The following is a 21,610-nucleotide window of genomic DNA, read 5'->3' on the forward strand; positions in this document are numbered from 1 at the left end:
AGCCAAAGGAAGAGAGAGAAGGACTTGGCGCCCCACGGAGATGATGCAGCATTGTCAGTGTGGTTTCTTCAGACTATACAGCAACCATTGTCTGTCTGCCTCTCAGACCCCCTCTCAACAGTTTGTTTAACCCTTTGATATTTTCAACCAAACTCTGGGGAAGCAGATGTCTTCGAGAAATGAAAATCACTACAAGTTAAGTGTGGACTGGGGGAAGGAAAACTGGAGCATTTGCCATTTGTGGGGGAAAGGATGCTGTGTGAGTGTGGTGGATGAATGAGACAGAAAGAGTGTGGGGTTCAGCAAATGCTGCTGCTTGCCTGATTGCTGCTCTAGGACTGTGGGGAGAGATGAGGGTGGTGTGCAGGGAAAGAGGGAGCACTGCAACTCAGTGATCTTCATGAGCACATATAGAGATGAGCTGGAGTCAGGATGGGCATGGAAAGGGCAGCACTTGCTAGGCAGCCCAAATTCCTTCATTTTTTTGTGCTGCTCAGTGGATAACTTGTTTAATCCAATAGCAGGATTTTCAGTGCACAGGCAATTAGCCAGATGTTTTTCCTAGTCATTGACTTTACTGGTAAACCTGGAGCACGTCTGTGTTCTGGGCAGCACTTCATTAAATTTGACCTGTCTGGTGATGGGAAATTGGAATAGGTGGTAAAAGATGTTTTGAGACAAGCTGAGGACTGCCGTGCTTTCAGAAAGAGCACTGGTACACAGTGCAAACTTTGGCTCTCTTTTGAAGCTGTATTCAGTATTGTGCTAGAAGTGAATGTGACCAGCAAGGGTTTGGAGTGCCTGCCTTGGCAGCTGGGAGCTCACACCCAGCTAAGCACACAGCCCCTTCACAATAGTTTTGCCACAGAAACAAAACCAGGAACAATAAAGAGTGCTCTGCTGACAGGTGAGGCGACTGCCAAGGAACTATCTTTGGGAAACGCAGGATGTCTGAATCTACATCCCAGCAACAAGGTACCAGTGGGATCCAAATGCAATGACACCTTACAGCCTATAGCATTTGGATGAAATGCAGACTGGCTGTTTCTTCAGATGCTGGATAAGAGGATGAAATCTAGGGAATATTTGGAGTCCTCTCTGAAAGGGAAGAGCAGATTCCCTGTTTATCCTAGACTAGAAGTTGTCTTTGGCTCTGGCAGCTGTGCTCAGCTGGGCTTGGTGGGACATGCAGGCAGCTGGCTCACCTGCAGCAAGGTCTGCCAGCTTCCTGATTTCTGCCTCTCAGGGATGTATGCTCCCTGTGGGAAGCATGTGCAGAGCTATCGAGAGCAGAAGCAGTGCAGGCAGCCTGAAACACATTCCTCCAACTCGGTTTCTCAGCAGAGAACTTATTCCGGAGCTGTACTTCCCCTTGTCTGTTTGCCCCTGCCATTGTGGGGCTGACATCTTACAGGGCAGTCCTGCTTGGTCCCTTATCGTGGGAGCATGAGGAACGATCATTGCCCAGCAACACCCATCAATAACAGTGAATAATAGCCAGGAAGGGAGGCAGACAGCAGTAGGAACATGCTCAAGAGAAGTGCTGTAATTCTTGGGACAGGGCGCTTCTGCAGAGGAGGAGGAGAGTTGCAGGGTGGACAGGAGGGGGGGTCCTGTCACTGCTGATGCTCTCTAGAGCTCAGCAGCTGGAGAGAAACATTGGCTAAGGATGGTCAAAGCTGGGAAGGGAAAAAGGCAAGGAGGGAAAAGGATGAAGTGAAAAGAGCTAGGAGCCACGCTGGAGAGCATACAAACAGCATGCTGACTTCTGATGCATGAGGCATGAAGGAAACAGACTGTGATTGACTATGTGGACCATCTGGGTGATCTTCTGGATTTCAACTGTCCCGGTAGGTGCTCAGATGTATTTATTCCCGTTTGCATGGAATCACATGTTATCTGAGTAATGCTGAGCACCTCTATTTCATGAAGTTGTGGTGTCTCTGTTTAAAAAGATCTGTGTAGAACCTGGGATTTTTTAATTTTCTTCTTGCTTTTGCTGCTTCCTGCACTAACTGACAGTGGCCAGATGACTAGATGCTGGATGCCTCAGTTTCCCCACCTTTATAAAGACACAAGTGTTACTAGCACGCTTTGACAAACACAGCAGGTGCTGTGTTGAAGGAGAAAAGATTTAACTCCATTCAGAGAAGCTTTACTGATTTACACCAGCAATCAATCCCTTTAAGGGGCAATGCCCACATCTAGCAGTGCCTCCCTGGAAGGAATGTGAAGCGATGTTTATATACCACAAAGTTTGTCTTCTTTTTTTCACCTTTATCACTTTACTGAGATTTATGTGGCAGATTGTCACTGCTGAGCTCCAGGTGCTCGGATCAGTCAGAAAGGAGAGTGGAACCTGGGCTGTGATCTCCAGGTGCGGCTCAGGTTATTCAGATTTTGCATGCATATAAAACAAGGGGTGAAATATGTCTACCTTGGGTGTGAGAAGTTAGGATAGGATCAAATCACTGTTTCATTGCAACAAATGGAAAAATCAATTTATTTGTCCCAGTAGAGAATTTGGCTCCAACTGTGAGAAAACCTGAGCTCTGCCTAGACATTTTAATTGCGGAGTGGATGCAATCTTCAAACCTTTTGCCTTTTGATCATCTTCTGCAATAAAAATTGTGACTGTGATGGTTTTCTTGTAATTTTGGTTTCTTGTTCTTAGTACTACCTAAAGGACTTTGTAAATAGATGTCATCGCTCAGGGTGTCCCCAAGAGCACCTATTTCTATTGGTTCTTCTAATGATTGAAAATACCTGTTTTGATTTTGCCAGGCATCTTTTGCTCCTTAAATCCTTAAATGCTTATTATACCAAATCCACTTATTTTAAAATGAAATGGCTGTGAATTTGGATAATGTTTAGATTCACTCATTTCACACTTTAAAAACTGTGTTAGCTGTTGCTGTCAATGTTGCAGAATTTTGCCTGTTCTAGAGATCTATTAATCACAGTTATCTCTGTTTGGAATGGGATTGGTATCTTGTCTTTTAACAAAATATGAAGAGGGTTTTCTCTCTGTCCTGGTTTCAGTTGGGATAGAGTTAATGATCCTTTTAGTAGCTGGTGAAGTGTCAAGGAGATCACAACTGTTTCAGGGAACTGTTTAGGAAGAGACATAGAAACGGCACGTAGAGGAGCCCCTTTTCCTCCTCGCTCTCCAGCAGCGGGGGCAGGCTGTTTGCTCCCACTTGTGGATGGTAAACACGAGTGAGACTGAGCACAGCTGCTGGCAGAGTGGGGTTATCCGGCCGCGCCATGGGAAGCGGCTTTCGCATGGCTCCGCAAACATCGGAGCGCGCGCACCCAGCCTGCCCCCTCGGATGCCTGTGTTGGCACACACTGGCTCAGGGACAGGGCTGGTGGAAAACAAGGTCTTTAAACCCACGCCTGGAAGCTCTCTGCTTTCCCTGGGCTTAAAATCCTGTTAGTTGCTCATCTATTCCCAGGAATGGTATCCAGCTGATTAGAAGGATAGGGTGGACATCGCTTTGTGGGGTAAAACAGGAATTGTAAGGCACTGCCTATGCTGTACTCCTGCTTGAACAACACATTTAGTGTAAGAAAGCAATGCTGTATCGGATCATCAGGGTGATCTTCACAACTGTGTGTGCTAAAAGTGTGTGGCCTCACTCTAGCCATAAAGAAATAACACAGAATTTAAATTTTTGTAAAACAAAAACTTTCTTAGGACCCACATTTCTTAAAGAAAACAGTGCCCACACAATGTAAAGGCTTTTTTAAGATGGAGTATTCCCCTGTTTCTGAGATCATTGTTAACATATTTCCTTGCATTTATTTTTGCATATGTTCAGTATCATCTTAGCAACCCAGACTGGTTCTGTTGGCCACTTCAAATGCTCAGCATTCAAATCCTGGCATCAGAAGAGGGTTTCTCTCATATAAAGTCTTTGCATGTGTGATTCCAGAAAATTTATTACATTGTGCAAAACCAGGTGATTTCTAGTTCATTTATTTCATGACACACAAAGACAAGGGAGGAGGATACTGAAGTTAAACACAAGTTTACACACCAGACCAATTAGGTGAGGTATGATAACACTGCTGGAAAGATCAAACTTTGTTCAGAAATACAATACTCAAAAAATTTCCAGCCAATATAGAGGGAATATTGTCTCTAATGTCTGGTACCTAAAATTTAATTGTAGAAAAGTAATAGTTCTCATTACAAGGTTTTCAGGGATTGTTCTTTCTCCGAAATCTAATCTGAAAGTGATCAGCAATACTACAAGATTTATTAGGTTGAGCAGTAATGTTATGCTGCAGGGTTAACTTTCTTGAACAAAGAACATAAACAAAGTCTATCTGATAATTTTCAACTAATAGAGCCTGATGACTGACTTCTAATCTCTTCATGATGCATGTACATACATATGCATTTATGTATATGTACATAAAAGTTCCACAGTGAGAATTTATAGAGATTTTGGGTTTATCCATTAGACAGAATTTATCTAATTCATTATAATGGGCATACACTTACATTCATGTTTCTTGTGTAAAAAGAATAGACACTGGTAAAAATACCCTGAAAAGGGTAAAAATACTTTTTTTTCTGAACAACATAACTGTTAAGACCTTGTCCTGCAAATAATTTTGTAATGATTTTCAATATTTGTCATTTTAATGGTCTGTAGCTGTTCGGTTTTTTCATTGATTTTGGTCCAGCTGTATTAAACATAAACACACATTTAATTGCTACATCAGGATTGAGTGAATATTAACATTCCCACATGGTTTTATGAGAAAGGAGGCTGGGAATATATGAAAATGACCTTAGGATAAATTGCCATCTAGGTTCTCATGAAAATCTGGGTGAGATTCTGCTTTCAGGTGGGCTCCTGCAGCTACCAGATGGTAGCAGGGAAACAGGCTTGGGTGGTCTGCCACCAGTGGGCATATTTGGACCACTTGTGCCCAGGAAAATGACCTGCCAGGTGTATGGTTTAACACAGCCATGGGTGAGTGATTAATTCTCTGTTACTCTAGGAGACTCCAGCAGTGTCCTGGATGTTTCTGCAGTCTTTTGGAAGAGCATCCTGTTCATGTACTTAATTTAGCAGAATAACACATTTTTCTCAATGTCAGTAATGTCAGCAAAAGGGAGAAGACATAAACGCAGTCTGTGTTCGCCTGCTGCTACTACAAAAATGCAGACTAAACTGGGAAAATTGTCTGTGTTTCAAGGAAATATTGCTCACAATCAAATGATAAATTTGCATGGGGAATATGAGCATAAAAAGGATAGATTCTGTTGAGATTTTATAAGTTTTAAGAGGAAAAGTTATTCCACTGCTTTTAAAATTTGTAGATCAAAGCTATTCCACCTGTCTGTGACCTTCTGAGTGTCCTGAAAAGGGAGGAAGAAAAGTGTGTGGAGACTCTTTCCCTGGAGGCAAGGAACAGAACGACTGAAAATGATCTGCTCCTGAGCTCAGGTAACACATAACATTTATGTGTTATCATGTACTGAACAAATGCACATGATAAAACCTGCTATCACATGAACTGGGGGCCTCAAACTCAGATACCCTGGCATCCCTTCCCATAGGAGGTATGCACTTAGAATACATCTCTCCTTTAAGAGCAGAAAAACAGGTAAGATCTGTTACAAGGCTTTGAGAGTGGGATTTTGACCTTACTATGACAGGAAGAATTGTGGGAACTTTCTAACCCAGTTGCTTGACTGCAATCCTCACAACTAGGGAACACACCAGCAACAAAATCTTGCAAATTGCAATCATGTCTTCTTGGAAAGGATAATTTAAAAAGTCACCCTGGCAACTGCAAATTTACTTAACTATATTTACATTAAAAATCAATGAAGACCAACAGCCAACATTTCAATCACGTGGCTTGAAGGTCCTCATTGCTTCCTCCTTGTTCCAAGTTACTGTCACCTAACAGAGTTCTTGAATTTCAGCGAGGATTTATCATCATACAAAGGAGCTTTTTGGCCTGGGAAAGTTGTGGTACTGAGTCCTCATCATGTAGACAGCTTTGCTTTCACAGCTGAGCAACTGGGGTCATGTGCAAGAGATTATTAAACCTTGCCTGTGAACTGCATGTTATTTCCCCCAGGCAGCTGCTGGGTCAGCATCTCAGAGAGAACACTGGGTGTAGGCAACACGTGTGACTATTTTTAGTGTGTGACCAGCCATCATCACTGAGGATGGGGTTGTGTCACTCACAGAATCCTGCAGACTGAACTGATTCTGGGTGACTTTTGTGCACTGTAACATGGGCAAGGTTCTTACCCAGCATGAGAAGGGAAGGAGCTCCCATAGATGTGCTGTGTGCAGGCTATCCTGCCCACAGATAGGCTACCACGTGGAGCTAGAGTTACTTAAGGTGTTTTCTTAGTTTCAAAGCCTTCCTCTCTAACAGAGAGTGTTGGAGACACAGAACAATTTCACTATGACCTGGCCCAAGGACAGAACTCAAGAGGGAAGGTCCATCGCCTGGTTTCTTAGGATGCCTTGCATTTTTCTCTGTTACTGTTTTATCCCTGTCCCTTGCAGACTGATGGGTGTGAGCACAGCTTCAGGGCAGTACAGCCATGTGGCAGTGACAGGATACCTTATGGCAGACATCCAGGTACTCCACAAGGCAGATCTGCATGTAAGAACTAATAAATCAGTATAGTTTGTTTCCTTCAGTGAAGAGCAGGTTGGTTTGTCAGACTATTTCTTTTTCTGCTTTGATCCTGTGATATGGCTCTAATGCTCAGCTCTGTGTTTCCTTGGCACCAGAGCTCCACAGCAGATGCAGACAAGTAAAACTCCACAGGACCATGCTAGTGTGTACCTGCAGTAGCATTAGCAGGCAATACCATTTTACAGATGGTCTTGCTTTATCTCAGTCAAATAGTAGCTTCTCAGCAGAGACTTAATCCAATTTTAAACTGGATCCACACCTTAAAATTCACCCAAGGCCTTTCATTATTGGAATTTTTAAATGGGGTAATTCTACCTAAAATTCTACCAAACTCTAAGAGAGGTTTGTTACCTTGGTAAATTAGGGAGTAATGCTTCTATTCTGGGAAATAACACACCTGAAAATACCTCCAGCCTTTAAGGTATCTGCATGCCTGTAGTCCCTGCGGAGAAAACCCCATACAAGGATTTCATTTTGAAGAAGAGAGAAACAAAGCTGAGGAATTCAGTGCAGACCCTTGGTGGGTCATGCAGGGAGGAATAAAGGTGGCTTTGCAGGGTGTGGGGCACCTTCCACACCTCATCCTTCCTGCACCTGCCCCAGCAGCTTTGACTGGCACAGGCAGGAAAATGGACAAAGCAGGGGACAAGCTCCCACCATGCCATCTCTGCTGCAGTGCTCACTTCTCTGTGAAGATGGCACAAACAAAGGAATTCATTGCTGGGGAATCAGGCACCAAGTACCTGAGCAGCGAGTGTTTCTTATCCTCCAGCAGTAAAAGGGAAAAGGGACTCTGCCCTTATAGTAGCATTAGCTTGGGAAAGGGAGCAGTGTAATATTAACATAACCCAAGTCACAGTTATGGTCTTTTTAGGGCATGAGTGAGGACAAGGAACTTCTCTTGGGAACAAGGAGCAGGGCAGAGAAGCTACTGGGGACCTGGAACCCCTGATCATGGTGACACTATGTACTGCTGCCAGGAGAAAGCTCTGAGTGCTGCTTGAGGGAGATCCCAAAGAGCACAGGGCTCTGTGAGGGAGATGTTGCTGTGCTTTGTCTCCACCCTGAGGCTCTTTATCTAGCCAGGGGTGGGAGACTCCAGCGTTTATCCATGAGGAGTGGCAAGAAGCCCCCCTACAGGAGGAGTAGCTCAGCTGGTTTTTGTTTTCTCTTCCTGGATGGAAACCACCCAACATCATAATTTTGCCAGGATTTTCTATGCATTGGGTCTGATTTTTATGATTTTTATGCCTGTGGTGTTGACATGAACGTTCGATAAACCAAACAATGCAGCATGTTAAGTCATAAATATCACCCAAGGTGAAGCTTTGCTTGCCTTTAAACTTTTGCTTTGAAGTAAATCCTTTCCAAGACTTAAAAACATTGGCAAAGGGAGGACACCAGGGCTGAGGTGCTGCCCTGGCTGTGAACAGCTCTGTATTTTCAGGGACTACGACTGTTGCACAGAAGGAAATCAATACATTTCTAGAAATGTAAATATTTTTGTCAGGCTAATGGAGGCTGGCCTTATAAAGCATGAAGTGTTTGAGGAGAGTGCTTGGTCAGCACTTCCTCCCCTCAGCTTTCAGGGAGCATGCAGGGCAGACGGCACATGTCTGGATACAGCAGGCACAGAGTAGTCCTGACATGCCCCAGTGGCCTTTTCCCCCTGTTTTGTTGCAGAAACCTCAAAGCAGGGGGGAAAAACCATTGACAGGGAGTGGAGGCAAAAGGGAATGAATCTGAATGATTTCAGCCTGTATCTGGGGAAGAGCAAAATAAGAAATGGCAGTTTCCCTTTGGTACAAAGAGATCAAATGTAGGTCTTCTCCACTAACACTCTGCATCTCAGGCCAAAATTAATCCATGCCAACATCCAACACCAGAGCAAGATGTCTAAGTAGAGATCACCATCATACTCTGCTCCACTGGCCACCAGATGAGCTCCCTGATGCATCTCTACCAGCCCTGCCAGAAGGCAATGCAGTCAAGCTGAGGGTGCAGCTGGAAGTCTCCCTCCCTCCCTGACTGTGAGAAGGGACCATGAGAAGCTCATCCTTAAAATAAGCACCAAACTGAAATGGGGTGAATCTGGGCAGCCAAGCTCAGTGAGTGGTCTGATAGCATTGTTCACTTCACTGCAGCCTGAGCACAGTGAAAGAGAGAAGTATTTATGGTAATAAAAGGAAGACATTGATGCTATTCCTCTCTATCCTTTCCCCAGTATGATGAGATTAGTTCAGTTGGTTAAAACATAGTGCTCCATAGTGCTAATAATGCCTAGGTTTTGTGTGATCCCCAAATGGGCCATTCACTTAAGAGTTGTACTCTCTTTGTGGGTCCCTTGCAACTCAGAATAGTCTGTGATTTAAGTGATCTGTGGTTTAAGCATAATTCTGAAGCTTTTAAAATTCCTAGTCACAGAATCACAGAATTGGTGAGGCTGGAAAAGACCTATGGATCATCAGGTCAAATCTCCCTGCTCAAGCAGGATCATCCAGTTGCATTTTTTCATATTTACAAAAATATTATGTAAGGAAAACATTAGAATGACTCAAAGTGAAAGGTTTAGAAAGACTGAAACAAGTTTAAAAATTCCCATCTGATTTCTTTCATCTTTCCAGGGCCACTCAGTAGTTACCAGCAAACAGTTAGGTAGCAAAAGACCTGATGTGAAGTTCAGAATGACTCTAATTGCTGTTTGTGTGTCTAGCAGAGACCAGTGGGATCAATGACAAGACTGGGACAAGTCTGGGAGCTTGCTGGGGCTGGTTTGAAGCAATCAGGACCTGCTCTGTCCTATCCAGGTCTCATCCAGCTTGCTTTTCGGAGCACTGAGCATCTTTGTTCCTGTAGCTGCCTTGGTCCGTGGGAGATGCTTGGAGATGTCTCCCAGTGTTTCATTGCTGGAAGAAGTTTCATGGTGTTATGTCCCTGGGAGATGCTCTATGGTATTCCCTTGTTGCCCCCCCAGGCAGATGTGCTGGAATGTGGGACAACATGAGCTGCTGGCCTTCATCCACTGTGGGACAGACTGTCAATGCTCACTGCCCTGAATTCTTTCAGATGCTGACTGGGAAAAAAGGTAATGCTAAAATAATGGTTTTCTCACCCAGATGTTTTTTATTAAACACTTATTTATTAAACACTTTATTTTTTATTTCTTTACAAAGATGCCATGCTCAGATCTGAACATGAAATGAATATTTTTCCCTCCTGCTTTTGAAGAACAATAGTTAGGCATGTCTGTTTCCTCCTCTAAGGTGAACATGAAAAAGCTTGGAATTAAAGTAGCAAGATCTTTTAAGTGTTTGTGTTTTCTAGCCAGATGGAAAAAAGTGCAGGAATTAAATGCTATCCTGAAAAGCAGGTTTTTAGCATGGTTTCTCAAGGAAAAGTGTTTTCTCCACTCAACTTCTGTGTATTCCTGTCTTTCCCTTTTAATAACTCCTAGAGCCAGTGGCTGGCCCCAGAGAAGCTTGATGGGGACAAAACTTCACACAGCATTAGGTTCACATGAGTTTTGGCAAAACATCCAGCCAGGCAGGCAGAAAAGATCCCTTTTTTTGCTTTCATTAAGAGGAAATCTGCTCTGGAGATTTCTCTCTTGCCTGTGACAGGATCCATACAAGCGACACAATCTCATGGAAATTCAGGTTTCATGGCTCACCAAACAATTCACTCAAACAGAGGTGAGCTCAAGCAATGTTTTTTGTCCTTTTTTTCTGGGATATCTAAGCTAGAAATGAAGTGAAATTTACTCCCAGTAGACTACAGTAATCATGAGCTATTAAGTAAGCCTGCTTTCTGTTCATTTCTGCTTTTCAGTAATGCTGAAGAAATGTGTTTATGTTTCTCTTTCAGGAGTTAATGATTCAAATGAGAAGAGGGTTTTGCATTCTTCAGTTATAGGGCACAGATTAATGAGGTCCAGTACTTACAGAAAAGCAGACAGATTCATTTTATGAAGGGAGGAACAGGAGACAAAGTATTAGATTGTCTAATAAAGATTACATAACTCAAAGGAGAAGCACTTAGTGCTCTTTAAATGAAATCAGACATGAGCCACTCAGATTAAAATAAAAACCTTGCTACTTTCTGTACACACGAACATTATCTGCCCTTTGAGCCCTTTAAGCTGGTTTAAAGCCAAAGGATAAACTACACAAAGGCTTAGATCGCTGAGGAAACCATCTGTCTGGCATCTACTTCAGCGCAGTGATCCCAGCCCTTAAATGTAGGAACTGAAATCCCTGCTGGTCCAGCCACTAGAGGGAACTGCTCCCTGCCTCTGGCCTCCTCACCGGGGAAGAAAGCAGGAATTTGTACATCCAAAGGTCATAATTACATCTCAGATGTTCACTCCCTGATCTTGGAGATAGTCAGCTTAAACTTTAGTTGCCCTCTTTATCGAGAAGCTGATAAATAGTAATCAGAGTGACAGTGTTCAAAACAGAGCCCCAAGACCTGGTCCATCATCGTTAGCATCTTATTTCAGTCTCTGCATCTGGCATTTTGGGTCAAAGTCAGCAACAGTTTAACCTCATTCTCATGGCCACCTTCTTCTTTGGTTTTGTACTGTGGTTGGCTTGTGACTCCAGAGTTTATTTACTGCTACAGTCATTGCCCTGTTTGAAACAGTTTTGAAAAAGAAAAACAAAGATCTGCTCACTTCAAAAGAAAAGAAGAGGTTTTCTCTCCTCACCACTTACAAAGCAGATGAGCAGCCACAAATGCCAAAGGCCCATTTGTTAAGCCTTGTGGATGGCGCTGAGCTCTGCCCAAACCCTGGTCTCTGTGCCCACTTCTAGACTTGGATTTGCAGCCCAGACTGTCTGGTCCCTTTCTACATAGCAGACCAAAGAAACAAAATTATCTGGAACCGAGTAACAGAACTGAGCATGGTGTCTTAGGCAAGGAATGAAGGAAGGTGTGACAATCATGATGATTCAGAGGCAAAGGCCATCTCAGATAGCCTCAGTCCCACAGCCATCCCTTTAGCCAGAGTTCCTACTTGCCTAGGCAATTCCAAAGTACCAGTAAACACCAAGCCAAATCCTTAGACAGATTGCAGACACCCAGTCTGCTCTGAGTGGGGCATGCTGCAGTTTCCCCAGTGTGTGTGTATAATAACCTATAACTCAGGAGCATTGTAAAAATTTTCCTTGTGCCCATCCATATGATGTGCCTGGCACAATCTCTTGTGCAATAGCATCTGCACACCCACACAGAACTTCACCTCCTCTTGTCTGATCTGCTTTGACAGCCTCGAGCACCAAACAGTCACAGGCATGTTTACAAGCACAGTGCTTTGCTCCAAGTCAAGTAAGTGTGTCTTAATAGCTGATGCTGAAGTAGAGAATCTCCCACCACACCACCCCCTTGCTGGGTGCCAAGACAGAAGCACCTTTTGGGAGAGCTTCTTCTTTCCTGTTGTTGCTGCACTGCAGCAAAACGTAGAAAACCTGGCTCATAAAGCAAGCCTGGCCTTTTCAAAGATGCAAAGTTGGAACAAGATGTTCAAAACAGCATCAGAATAATAGTCTGATAAGGACACACCCAGAGCTCTTTCCACTCAGGGTTCTAAGCCTGTTTGCTGTGCCTTGCAGGTTTACAGAGGTGAGTTCAAATCAAGTGCAGACATGCTGTCAGGTCACCAGCATTAGCCCAGAGGTAGCAGGAGCCCTGATTCTGTCCTGACAATTCCAGCAGGGCTCCAAAGAGGATAAACCATTGCCAAACACTGCTGGATATGCATCTCCCTCAGTTCCCTCAGCACTGAATGGGTGTTTTGCAAGAGCCAGACACCCTAAAGTCCTCATGGCTAAATGTGTGGGAAAAAAATGGACTTTTATGGTGCCCTCTGGAAAGGCTTGTACTAAGAAGGACTGCTGGTTTCACGTCCCCTTTAAATACCTGCTAGCATTGCCATCACTGCAACAAAGCCAGGATTTCACTCCATGTTTCTGAAGTATGATTCTTACCAGGCAGATCAATGTGATTAGGACAGTGGGAAGTTGTTTTACTTCTTTGTAAAAGTTTCTCTTCAGCACATAACATGCCTACTAGGGCCACTTTCTTCCAATGACATTGTAAGTGCCCAGGACTTCACACTTCCACTTTAGAGCCAAACTTAATGTGGACAAGTTCAAAACTATCCTGTTCAGCCATGTGCAGCTTGCTGGGCATTCATCTCACTCATCATTAGGAGTCTAAAAGTCAGACATCCCAGCAGAAAAGGGTCAGACAAACTGCCCTTTGTGGATACCAGTATGAAAAATGAGTTGAATTCTGCAAATGTCTATTTTTCTCTGAAGACAGCTCCAAGGGACACAGTTGGACTCCAGTACTCAGCTTTCCAGAAGCTGAGTTTAAGAGGGGAATTTCTTCCTAACCTTTAATTTGCAAGCAAACAAGGAAATCAACTGTGTAAAATAATGCCCAGTGTAGGGAAAAGACTTTTAGTATTTATTTAAATCTTACTGAAAATCTGTGACCATCTACAGTTTTGTGTTCTATTTGGAGCATGACAAACCACAGTAAGGAGGTGGAAGCATTCAGCAGAGTATCAGGTTTGCATGGAGCTTGAATCTGTGGCTGAACAAGTCATGTGTTTGCTGATCTTGGAATAGTGGCCAAGAAACACCAGATGTACCGAGCAGTATTATTTATGTTGCAATTTATAAAAACACATCCATCACAATCATCCCTGAGTGGGCAAACAATATTATGACCCACACAAGTACACTGGGCAAGTATCAACAGAATCAGCTCAGCTGCATTTTGCCTCCAGCTATGCAGAGAGCACTGCCTGGGGCAACACACTCTCCTGGCTCTTGAGGCAACCCTACATGGTGACTGAGGACAACAAAGATAAAACTGGAAATGGTCATAACCCATTCTGTGTTTTTTATTGTTACCACACAGGTTTTGTGTACCGAAACTGTACAAGTGAGGGCTGGTCAGAGCCGTACCCGAGGCCTGACATTGCTTGTGGCTACAATGTCAATGACACCACCAACGAGGCCAGAGTGAGTCTGAGTGCCAGTGAGCACAGATCTGCTGCTCTGGGGCCCTGGGGAGAAACAATTTTAGGAGATACTGATTGATGTTGTGATTTAACACAGGTGGGGTTTTTGCTATTGGTGGTTTTCAGCATGAATACTTCCTGCAAATGATTGGAAGTGGTTGCTCAAGGTGAAATTTCAGTAGCTAATTTTACAAGAAAATATATTCATTAAAAAGGAGGAAGGATCCTTCATTTGTTATGGGCTGATGTCTACCAGGCAGGCAAGGTAAAGATGTGATTATATGTTCCCCTGCAGCGTTCCTATTTCATGACCCTGAAGACCATGTACACCATCGGATACTGCACCTCCCTTGTGACGTTGATGATAGCTTTGGTGGTCCTGGCCTCCTTTAGGTGAGGAGACCCATCTCTGGTTTGTGCTTGGTTGGGACTTCTGGTCATCTCAGCTGACAAAATCCTTCTATTGACTTCCTGGACAAACTAAAAATTGAAGTATATCTGAAAACCTTTATAGAAATCTTTATAGAAACCTTTATAGTACAAAATTTATCTCTGAACCTGGTCTCCCAGAAAATGTCAGGGCTGCTCATTGTATTGTGCTCTCCTTTTCTTTCCAAATCACAGCTGGATGCATGTTGCAAATGGCATTTGCACCAACTCCCTGATGAGGTCTTCCCATGATTTCAGTGTCCCTTGGGCAGAGTGTCTTTCCCCCTGCTGCTCTTTTCCCCACTTGAGGCTGTGGCTAAAACTTTGTTCTAAGTGCCACTGCACTGATTTGCAGTAAAGTGCTTCAGGTTTCTATTAGCAATCTGACATGCAGCTTATCTTCACTCATCCCTGTAACCTGGAATTTGTACTGTGCTGCTTATTCAGTGAAATAATTTCCCTTACAGTAAATGTCAGGGCGGCACCTCTGGGCAAAGGAAACCCAACTACTTTGCAAATTTATATTCAGGCTGCACAGCCTCTGGACACAGACTATGTGAAGATTTAATACAGAAAACACTGCAGGCACAAGTGCACTGTGCTGGCAGAATAAATAAATTCATCCAGGTGTGAATAAACACCTTGGGTTCATGTTACTACAGAAAGGAGAGAGGGAGGGAGGGATGCTAGAACAAGAATATTGGCATGAAGTCACAATTTTCCTGGCAACATTCAGCTTGTTTTAGTACCTGAGTGGAGCAGATATGACTGTAGCTTTTTAAGGTCTTCTCTAGGATATCCCTCTTGGGAAATGCATCAGTCTTCCTTTCACAGACAGAACAACACTGTTCTTCATTTGTCAGTTTATCACTACTAAGAATTGAAACCTGTTGTTTACAGCCACAGGTTCCTTACATTGGTGAGGAATGTCACTTCACTGGATCTGTCTCTTCTGTTTTTGCAGAAGGCTTCGCTGCACAAGGAACTACATCCACATGCATCTCTTCACATCGTTCATTTTGCGAGCCTCATCCAACTTCATCAAGGATGCAGTCTTGTTTTCCTCTGAGGACACAAATTACTGTGGGGCATACACGGTAACCCTCTGCTCACCAGCTTGCTCCACCCCTCAATTTCCCAGCAGGATCCTAGCAGGATATTTAGTGTACAGGGAAGGAAATCTCCATCCCAGCTTTATGTTCATCATGAGGAGTTATGGGAGAAGAGAGGTGTGCTCTGCCCCTTCTCTGAGAACACATTAAATATTGCTAATTTACACTGCAGTGTGAGGCCTGATAGTAAGATATGGCTTGCACTCAGACAGTCTGGGACCTCCCAAATTTTGAAATGTTTTTGCTTTTTTCTTTTTATTGGCAGCAAACTATTTTGAAAATTTGGGTCTGAGGAGGGGTGAGCAACACTGTAGATGATGGTCAATGGTTTAAACTAAAAGATAAGAATTAGGGAGAGGAACAAAAATAGGCTTGTTTTGTTTTGTTTTATTTTATCCCACTGGTTTTGCTGGGAAATTGCAGAAAAAAAACCATTTTGAGAACATTTTAGTTTGTCTTTATCAACTGCTTTTCTTGGGAAAAAAAAAAAAAAAGGATTGATAATACATTCATATCCTTCTCTAAGGTGATATTTGTGTTACTGGTACTAGGAAGATAGTAATAGTGAAATTCCCCTGGGACAGTAACCTGAATCCAAGTGTCCATGACATGTTCAGTTCTCCTAGTGAGGCAGTTGATTAATGCATTTAGGAGTGCCAGCTCTGCTTTCTTGTCATGTGAACCCCTGTCTCGAGGACACCCATTTAGTCCCCTAATTGCTATAAAATCTCTATTTGCCAAGATTAATTTACAGCTTGCTATCTCTGCTAGAAGGTAGGAACAAACCCAGGCAGGAGCTAATTATCCTCTCTTTCCTCAGGCTGGCTGTAAGCTCACCATGGTCTTCTTTCAGTATTGCATCATGTCTAACTACAGCTGGCTCCTGGTGGAAGGACTGTACCTCCACACTCTCCTGGTGATTTCCTTCTTCTCGGAAAGAAAGTTCCTCTTGTGGTTCATCGCCCTCGGATGGGGTACTGGTTCTCCCTTCAGTGAGGACAACTGGGTTTTTCCTGCCTTTGGCATGGACTTGTGAAGCAGTAACTGGTTTTTCCAATTGCAGGTGCCCCAGCGGTGTTTGTGGCTGCATGGGCGACCGCTCGGCAGCTCCATGAAAATATTGGGTAAGTGGTGTGGAGTGGGGGAAGCTGGCATGCCAGGGGGAGCATGCAGGCCCTGTGCAGGCTGTTCCATGGGATCCTGCTCATTTCTAATTGCTGGGAGCAAGTAAATCAATCAACACCCTGCTGTGGTGGGGGCCTGCATCCTAGTGTGGGTGTGAGTAGAGAGGTACAGCTGAGCAACATGAGGAAAAGCTTCCAATTCCATTTGAGCATTTTCAAGCGTAGGAGGTAGCCTTCAGGTATGAATTCAGACCACATGTTTTCAGTATCTGTATTTAACTTTCTGAACAGTTAAACTTTGTTTCTTTCTCTTCTCCCTTTCAAAATTTGAACCGTGTTTGTGCTTTAAGGGAAGGACTTGTTTCTGTCCCGTGCAAGTGGGCAGTTTTCTGTCAGACACGTTGTACCACTCAGTGAGAACAGGAAATTAGTTTTGTAGAAAAGAGAATAGGGGCCTATCTAAGGTGCAAAACAGACTAAACCTGTTTGAAAAGATACCAATGTTTTGATAACTGACTGCACCTTCTATTTTTACAGGTGTTGGGACATTAACACTGATGCCAATACCTGGTGGATCATTAGAGGCCCTATAGTTGTGTCTATATTTGTAAGTCTTTTCTGAGACAACCAGATTCAAACTGTATTTTCAAATACTGTGAAGTCACAGCTCATCTACTCAACATGCTTTAGAAGTGTGTTAATGAACTGATCTTAGGCATGTGTCTGAACTGGTGTGACCCATGAGTTACTGCTTAAGCAACTTCTGCTCAGCAGGACTTAGTAACTAATGCCCCAGAGCTAAATGCACAAGAAAAGCTAGAGTGTCCTTCCAAGAAGCAAGTGCCTGAAGAAGATCAGGTTTCCACATCCTGTTGATTTCACATGAACTTGGCTGTTTTGTGGAAGCTTGTTTTGGACTGTTTCAAGGAAAGCTCTGGAGGAGAAATGAGTGGCTGTACATTTCAGTACAATTACTTTTGTGTCTTCTGGTCAATGCCTCTCTCAGCAAAGCCAAAACCAACTTGCTTTACATGACCATTGGCTTTTGTTTTCAGGAATGAAAACAGTTCACAGGCTGCACGCATCACATATTAGTGGGCAGCACTGAGGCACTGCTCAGAGAATTAAGGCACAGGCATTGGAAGTCAGAGTGAGCCTGCCCAGTGCAAGGCAGTAGTGATGACAAGAGCAGTTTGGTGTGTATAATACTCAGCACCTGTGTTTTGAGCATTTGCTGGTACTCTTCTTCAGAGCCTTAGGTACCAGGGAGTGGGAGCTGCTGCTTGGGATAGCTCTGCCCGATGAAGATGCTCTGAGTCAGACCGTGCTGCAATGACCTGTCTGAAACCCTCCCCCAAAAAATGGGTTTTCTCAATTTACTGACACCCCAAGGGTGTGAAACCTCAAGAGCTGGTTGAGGTTTCATCTCTGCAGTAAGAAGCATTTGGTTTGCAAAACACAAACTGCAACACTTGCACACTTCTCAGAAAGCCAGGCAGCAGAGATGGTGGGTTAACGTTCTGCTCCTATTGACCAGTGAGCAACCTGCGTCCCCACAAGACAAGCAGCAGAACGCACAAGTGATTTGGGGTCATGGCATTTATTTTTCTTTATGAAACAACCCTCATGCTAGGAGCCACTGAGTTATATATAAAAGCCAACGAAACCCAGGCAAGACAAAAAGCACAATCTTAGTTTATCTTTTGGCAGCCTCCACCCACTATCGCCTCGCAAGTGTCCTCAGAATGCTGATCCTGCCTTGTTTCGCTACTGAGGGCAGAAGCCACCTGCGTGACTCTGCAGGTTTTCCTCAAAAGAGGCTCTACTCAAGCCTATAACCAAACCAACAGCCAGATCTTAAAAACCCAGATCTAATCTCTGTATTCCTCACAGCCTTCAGCAGTTGAAAGGGCAGAAAACCAGCACCGATAAACACCTTTGTGCTCCCAGGCTCTCGCTCATTTCTGCGCTGCCCGCGGGCAATTCCTCCGGGCAGGAATCCCAACGCTTCCCCTTCCCTTGTGGTTTTTATCAGTGAAAAGCCCTGCTCAACCTACACGGCTCTTCCCTGGCCTAATGGGTTAAAAATCCCAGCACACCCTGACCTGAACCTCCTTTGCTTCCCACCACCCCTGAAGTATTTCTTTCCTTCATGCTCCCCACCTCTAAGCTCCCCCCAGCTCTACTCCTTTCCTCCTCTCTCCCCAACTTTCCCGAATTTCCATCCCTCTCCAGGCTCCCTCAGCGGCCACAGCTGCTCCCTTTCCATCTGGTAACTTTAAGGAACTCAGGCACTAGCTGTGTCTGTCCCATCTCCAGCAGACCCCGTGTTTTAGGGAGACCCACACCCCAGAGCGCTGCTGCCATGCCCCCAGCACGCTGGACCCACCATGAAGAGGATGCACCTCTGCAATGGTGTTTCCCGGCTCAGGGAAGGGTTAAGGGCCAGCCACAGAGCAGGGTGCTGCAGAAGGGACACGGCTCTGCAGGCTGTGCAAGCCAAGGGCAGATCAGCCCGAGGTCGCTCCCCACGGGACAGACAGACAGACAGACACGCTCAGGCGGCTCTACCTCCCCTGCAACTCCCACTCTTTGCCTGAGGGTCCAACGAGCAGAAACAGCTATTGCCTCATCTGCTCCCAAACTGAGCAGATCAGCATTTTTATCTGATATCCACCCTTCCAGAGGGGGAAAATGCAAAAGGAAGAACTCCAGTGTCGATTCTCTCCTCTCCCCACTTTTAACTACTCTGTCTCGTGATCCCAAACCACACGGAGTGTTTTCAGCAGGGAACAAAGAGCACTCCTAGTCCCAGTTAGCAAGTGATAGCTCCAGTGGATCCCTTTGCCGGCATCCAAAGTGGGGCCAGACTGTGCAGAGGCTGTCAGAACCCCACAGCCTGGTGTGACAAACCCCCTGCTCCTGGTTTTCCTGCCCTTTGGTGATTTGTCTGGATAACAAGCCCTGACCATCTCCATAACTACAGCTGCAGCAAACCAGCAGGGAAAGCAGCCAGCATCCAAGCCCAGGGTGGCCAAGCAGGCTGGAGAAGCAGGAATAGAGACTGGGATGGACTGAGGCAGGCCAGACCCAACCCCTCTATTCTTTCTGCTCTGTCCAAACCCCCCAAAGTGGATCTGCTGATACCTGCCAGTTACATAAGTGGATAATGGATTTGTTGTTTGGTGGGTTGCTTTTGTATCCTTACTTTGTTTTTGTTTTTGTTTTTTTTTTTTTCAGATTAATTTCATCCTCTTTGTCAACATTTTAAGAATCCTGATGAGGAAGCTCAGCTCCCCTGAAAAACGGAGCAGTGATTTCAACCAATACAAGTATGTCCATTACATCCCTTATAAGACATTCAAGGCCACCTGAGCATTTCTTGCTCCTTCTACACCAGCTTTTCCCCTTTTTCTGTTTTCATTCTCAGGAGACTTGCAAAGTCAACACTCCTCCTCATCCCTCTCTTTGGGGTCCACTATATCATCTTTGCTTTTTTCCCTGAGGATGCAAACAGTGGCACAATGGAAATTCAGCTGTTTTTTGAATTGGCTCTTGGATCATTCCAGGTAATATCTGAGAAGCTATTATTTCTTTAAAATAAGAAAAAGAGGTAGAACATATAACTCTGCAACAGACTTGAGTTTCCAATGGCAAAGCCAAGCTGATTTCCCTTGAGATGCCTCATCCCCATTCAAAAGCTGAAACTGCAATCCTGTGACCACGGTTCTTTGGTTCTTTTATCTTTTAGGGCTTTGTTGTGGCTGTACTTTATTGTTTTCTTAATGGTGAGGTGAGTTTCATGTGTAAAACATTCTTTTTTATTGCTGAAGCATGCCTCGTTAATCAGTGGGATACATCCCCCAATGAATTACACGTTTTGTCTGAGGGTTTTCTTCCCAGCTACTGAACATCACTCTTGAAATTCCTCCTAGACCAGGCAAGCCTAGGTAATTGTATGCCAGATGCAAACTTCACCTCTCAACTACTGCAACCCTTTCATAAATCAGATAACATTATTAGCATCTGGGAACTGAGGGTGGGAGCACCATCCCTCACACAGTCACACTGACAGCCGATGGTTCTGACGTATGGCACCATTATCTGCCACCCCATCCATGGCTGCTTTATTTACTCAGTCCTTAGGAGGGAATTTATCAAAAGCTATACCCAGTCCAAGTTTATTAGGATTCTTATAAGGTAAAGCTTTTGGTAGAGGGATTGTTTCCATTATAGTTGCATGACAACTCCCAGGCTTCTGGGCTAGAACTTGCACTCTGAAATGCTGCTGCTGGTAGAGGTGAGGGAAACATACAAACATAAAAACCTGGAAGATGTAGAGCTAATTGGAAGGGGAAAGAAAAGGAAGCCAGTGCCTAAGAAAAAGTCACTTTGAAATAAAGGAGGGTTTTGAAATAGTCAGACTGATCTGTCAACAGGGTTCAGAAAAAAGTGGTTTTGAAAAGAAATCTGCGGGTTTTTTTTTTTTTTACTTTAGAGTGCCAAAATGCCCTGGTTTTATATCTAAAATTAAAATTCTGGAAAATCTAAACCAAACACTTCCTAAGGCCAGCTAGATTCTGTGAACAGTTTCACCTGCAATTAAATAGAAAGTTGTATGGCTGCAACAACAGTATCACTAGAAGTGTCAAGAACAGGTCCTACCTTAACCCTTTAAACTGGGGTTTAAATAACTAAGCCCAAACCTTGCCAAAGGTAACCCACTCTCATTTTCCTGTTACACTGCTCTCTGCAGTGCAGGGCTCCAACATAAACTAGCTGAACTAAGTATTTTGTGATCTTCCTACCTAGGTTCAGCTGGAAGTTCAGAGAAAGTGGAGGCAGTGGCATTTAAGCAAGCACTGGCGACAGCACCTCAGCACTTCAGCGAGTAATGGAGGGAGTGGCTTGACCCAAGAGATGCAGATGGTGAGGTCCAGCCCAGCAGAGCACAGGAGAGGAACCCTCCAAAGGTCAAGTGTGCTGTAACTCTGTGCACCTGAGGGTACCCCCACGCTCAGATACACATGGCTGAGTCCCATGGACTGAGCTGGGAGCCCTGTGTCCATATCCAAAGCGGGACTTGGCTGTGGATCAGAGGTTCTTGGAGCACATCTCTTCGTGTATATCCTGTGCAGCACCATGGTTATTCTGCAAAGCAAAATGGGCCAAAATATTATGCTCTTCCTTGAGTTTCTGCCCACAGTAATTTGTGTTTCTTTCCGCAC

General features: G+C 44.3%; 1 protein-coding gene across 1 annotated transcript; it reads left to right on the forward strand.

Annotated features, from left to right (window-relative positions):
- Positions 1-1,625: 1,625 nt before the first annotated feature.
- SCTR (secretin receptor) lies at positions 1,626-21,371 on the forward strand. Its single transcript, XM_054636447.2, is given in 15 exon segments — positions 1,626-1,691; positions 1,693-1,749; positions 1,752-1,850; positions 5,342-5,468; positions 9,662-9,772; positions 13,615-13,718; positions 14,013-14,110; positions 15,111-15,243; positions 16,079-16,232; positions 16,322-16,382; positions 16,920-16,989; positions 19,623-19,714; positions 19,813-19,951; positions 20,134-20,175; positions 21,195-21,371. Coding segments are annotated over 15 exon segments (1,530 nt in total).
- Positions 21,372-21,610: the final 239 nt, after the last annotated feature.

The sequence above is a fragment of the Agelaius phoeniceus genome, chromosome 7 (assembly GCF_051311805.1).
Source record: "Agelaius phoeniceus isolate bAgePho1 chromosome 7, bAgePho1.hap1, whole genome shotgun sequence".
NCBI classification, from domain to species: Eukaryota; Metazoa; Chordata; class Aves; order Passeriformes; family Icteridae; genus Agelaius; species Agelaius phoeniceus.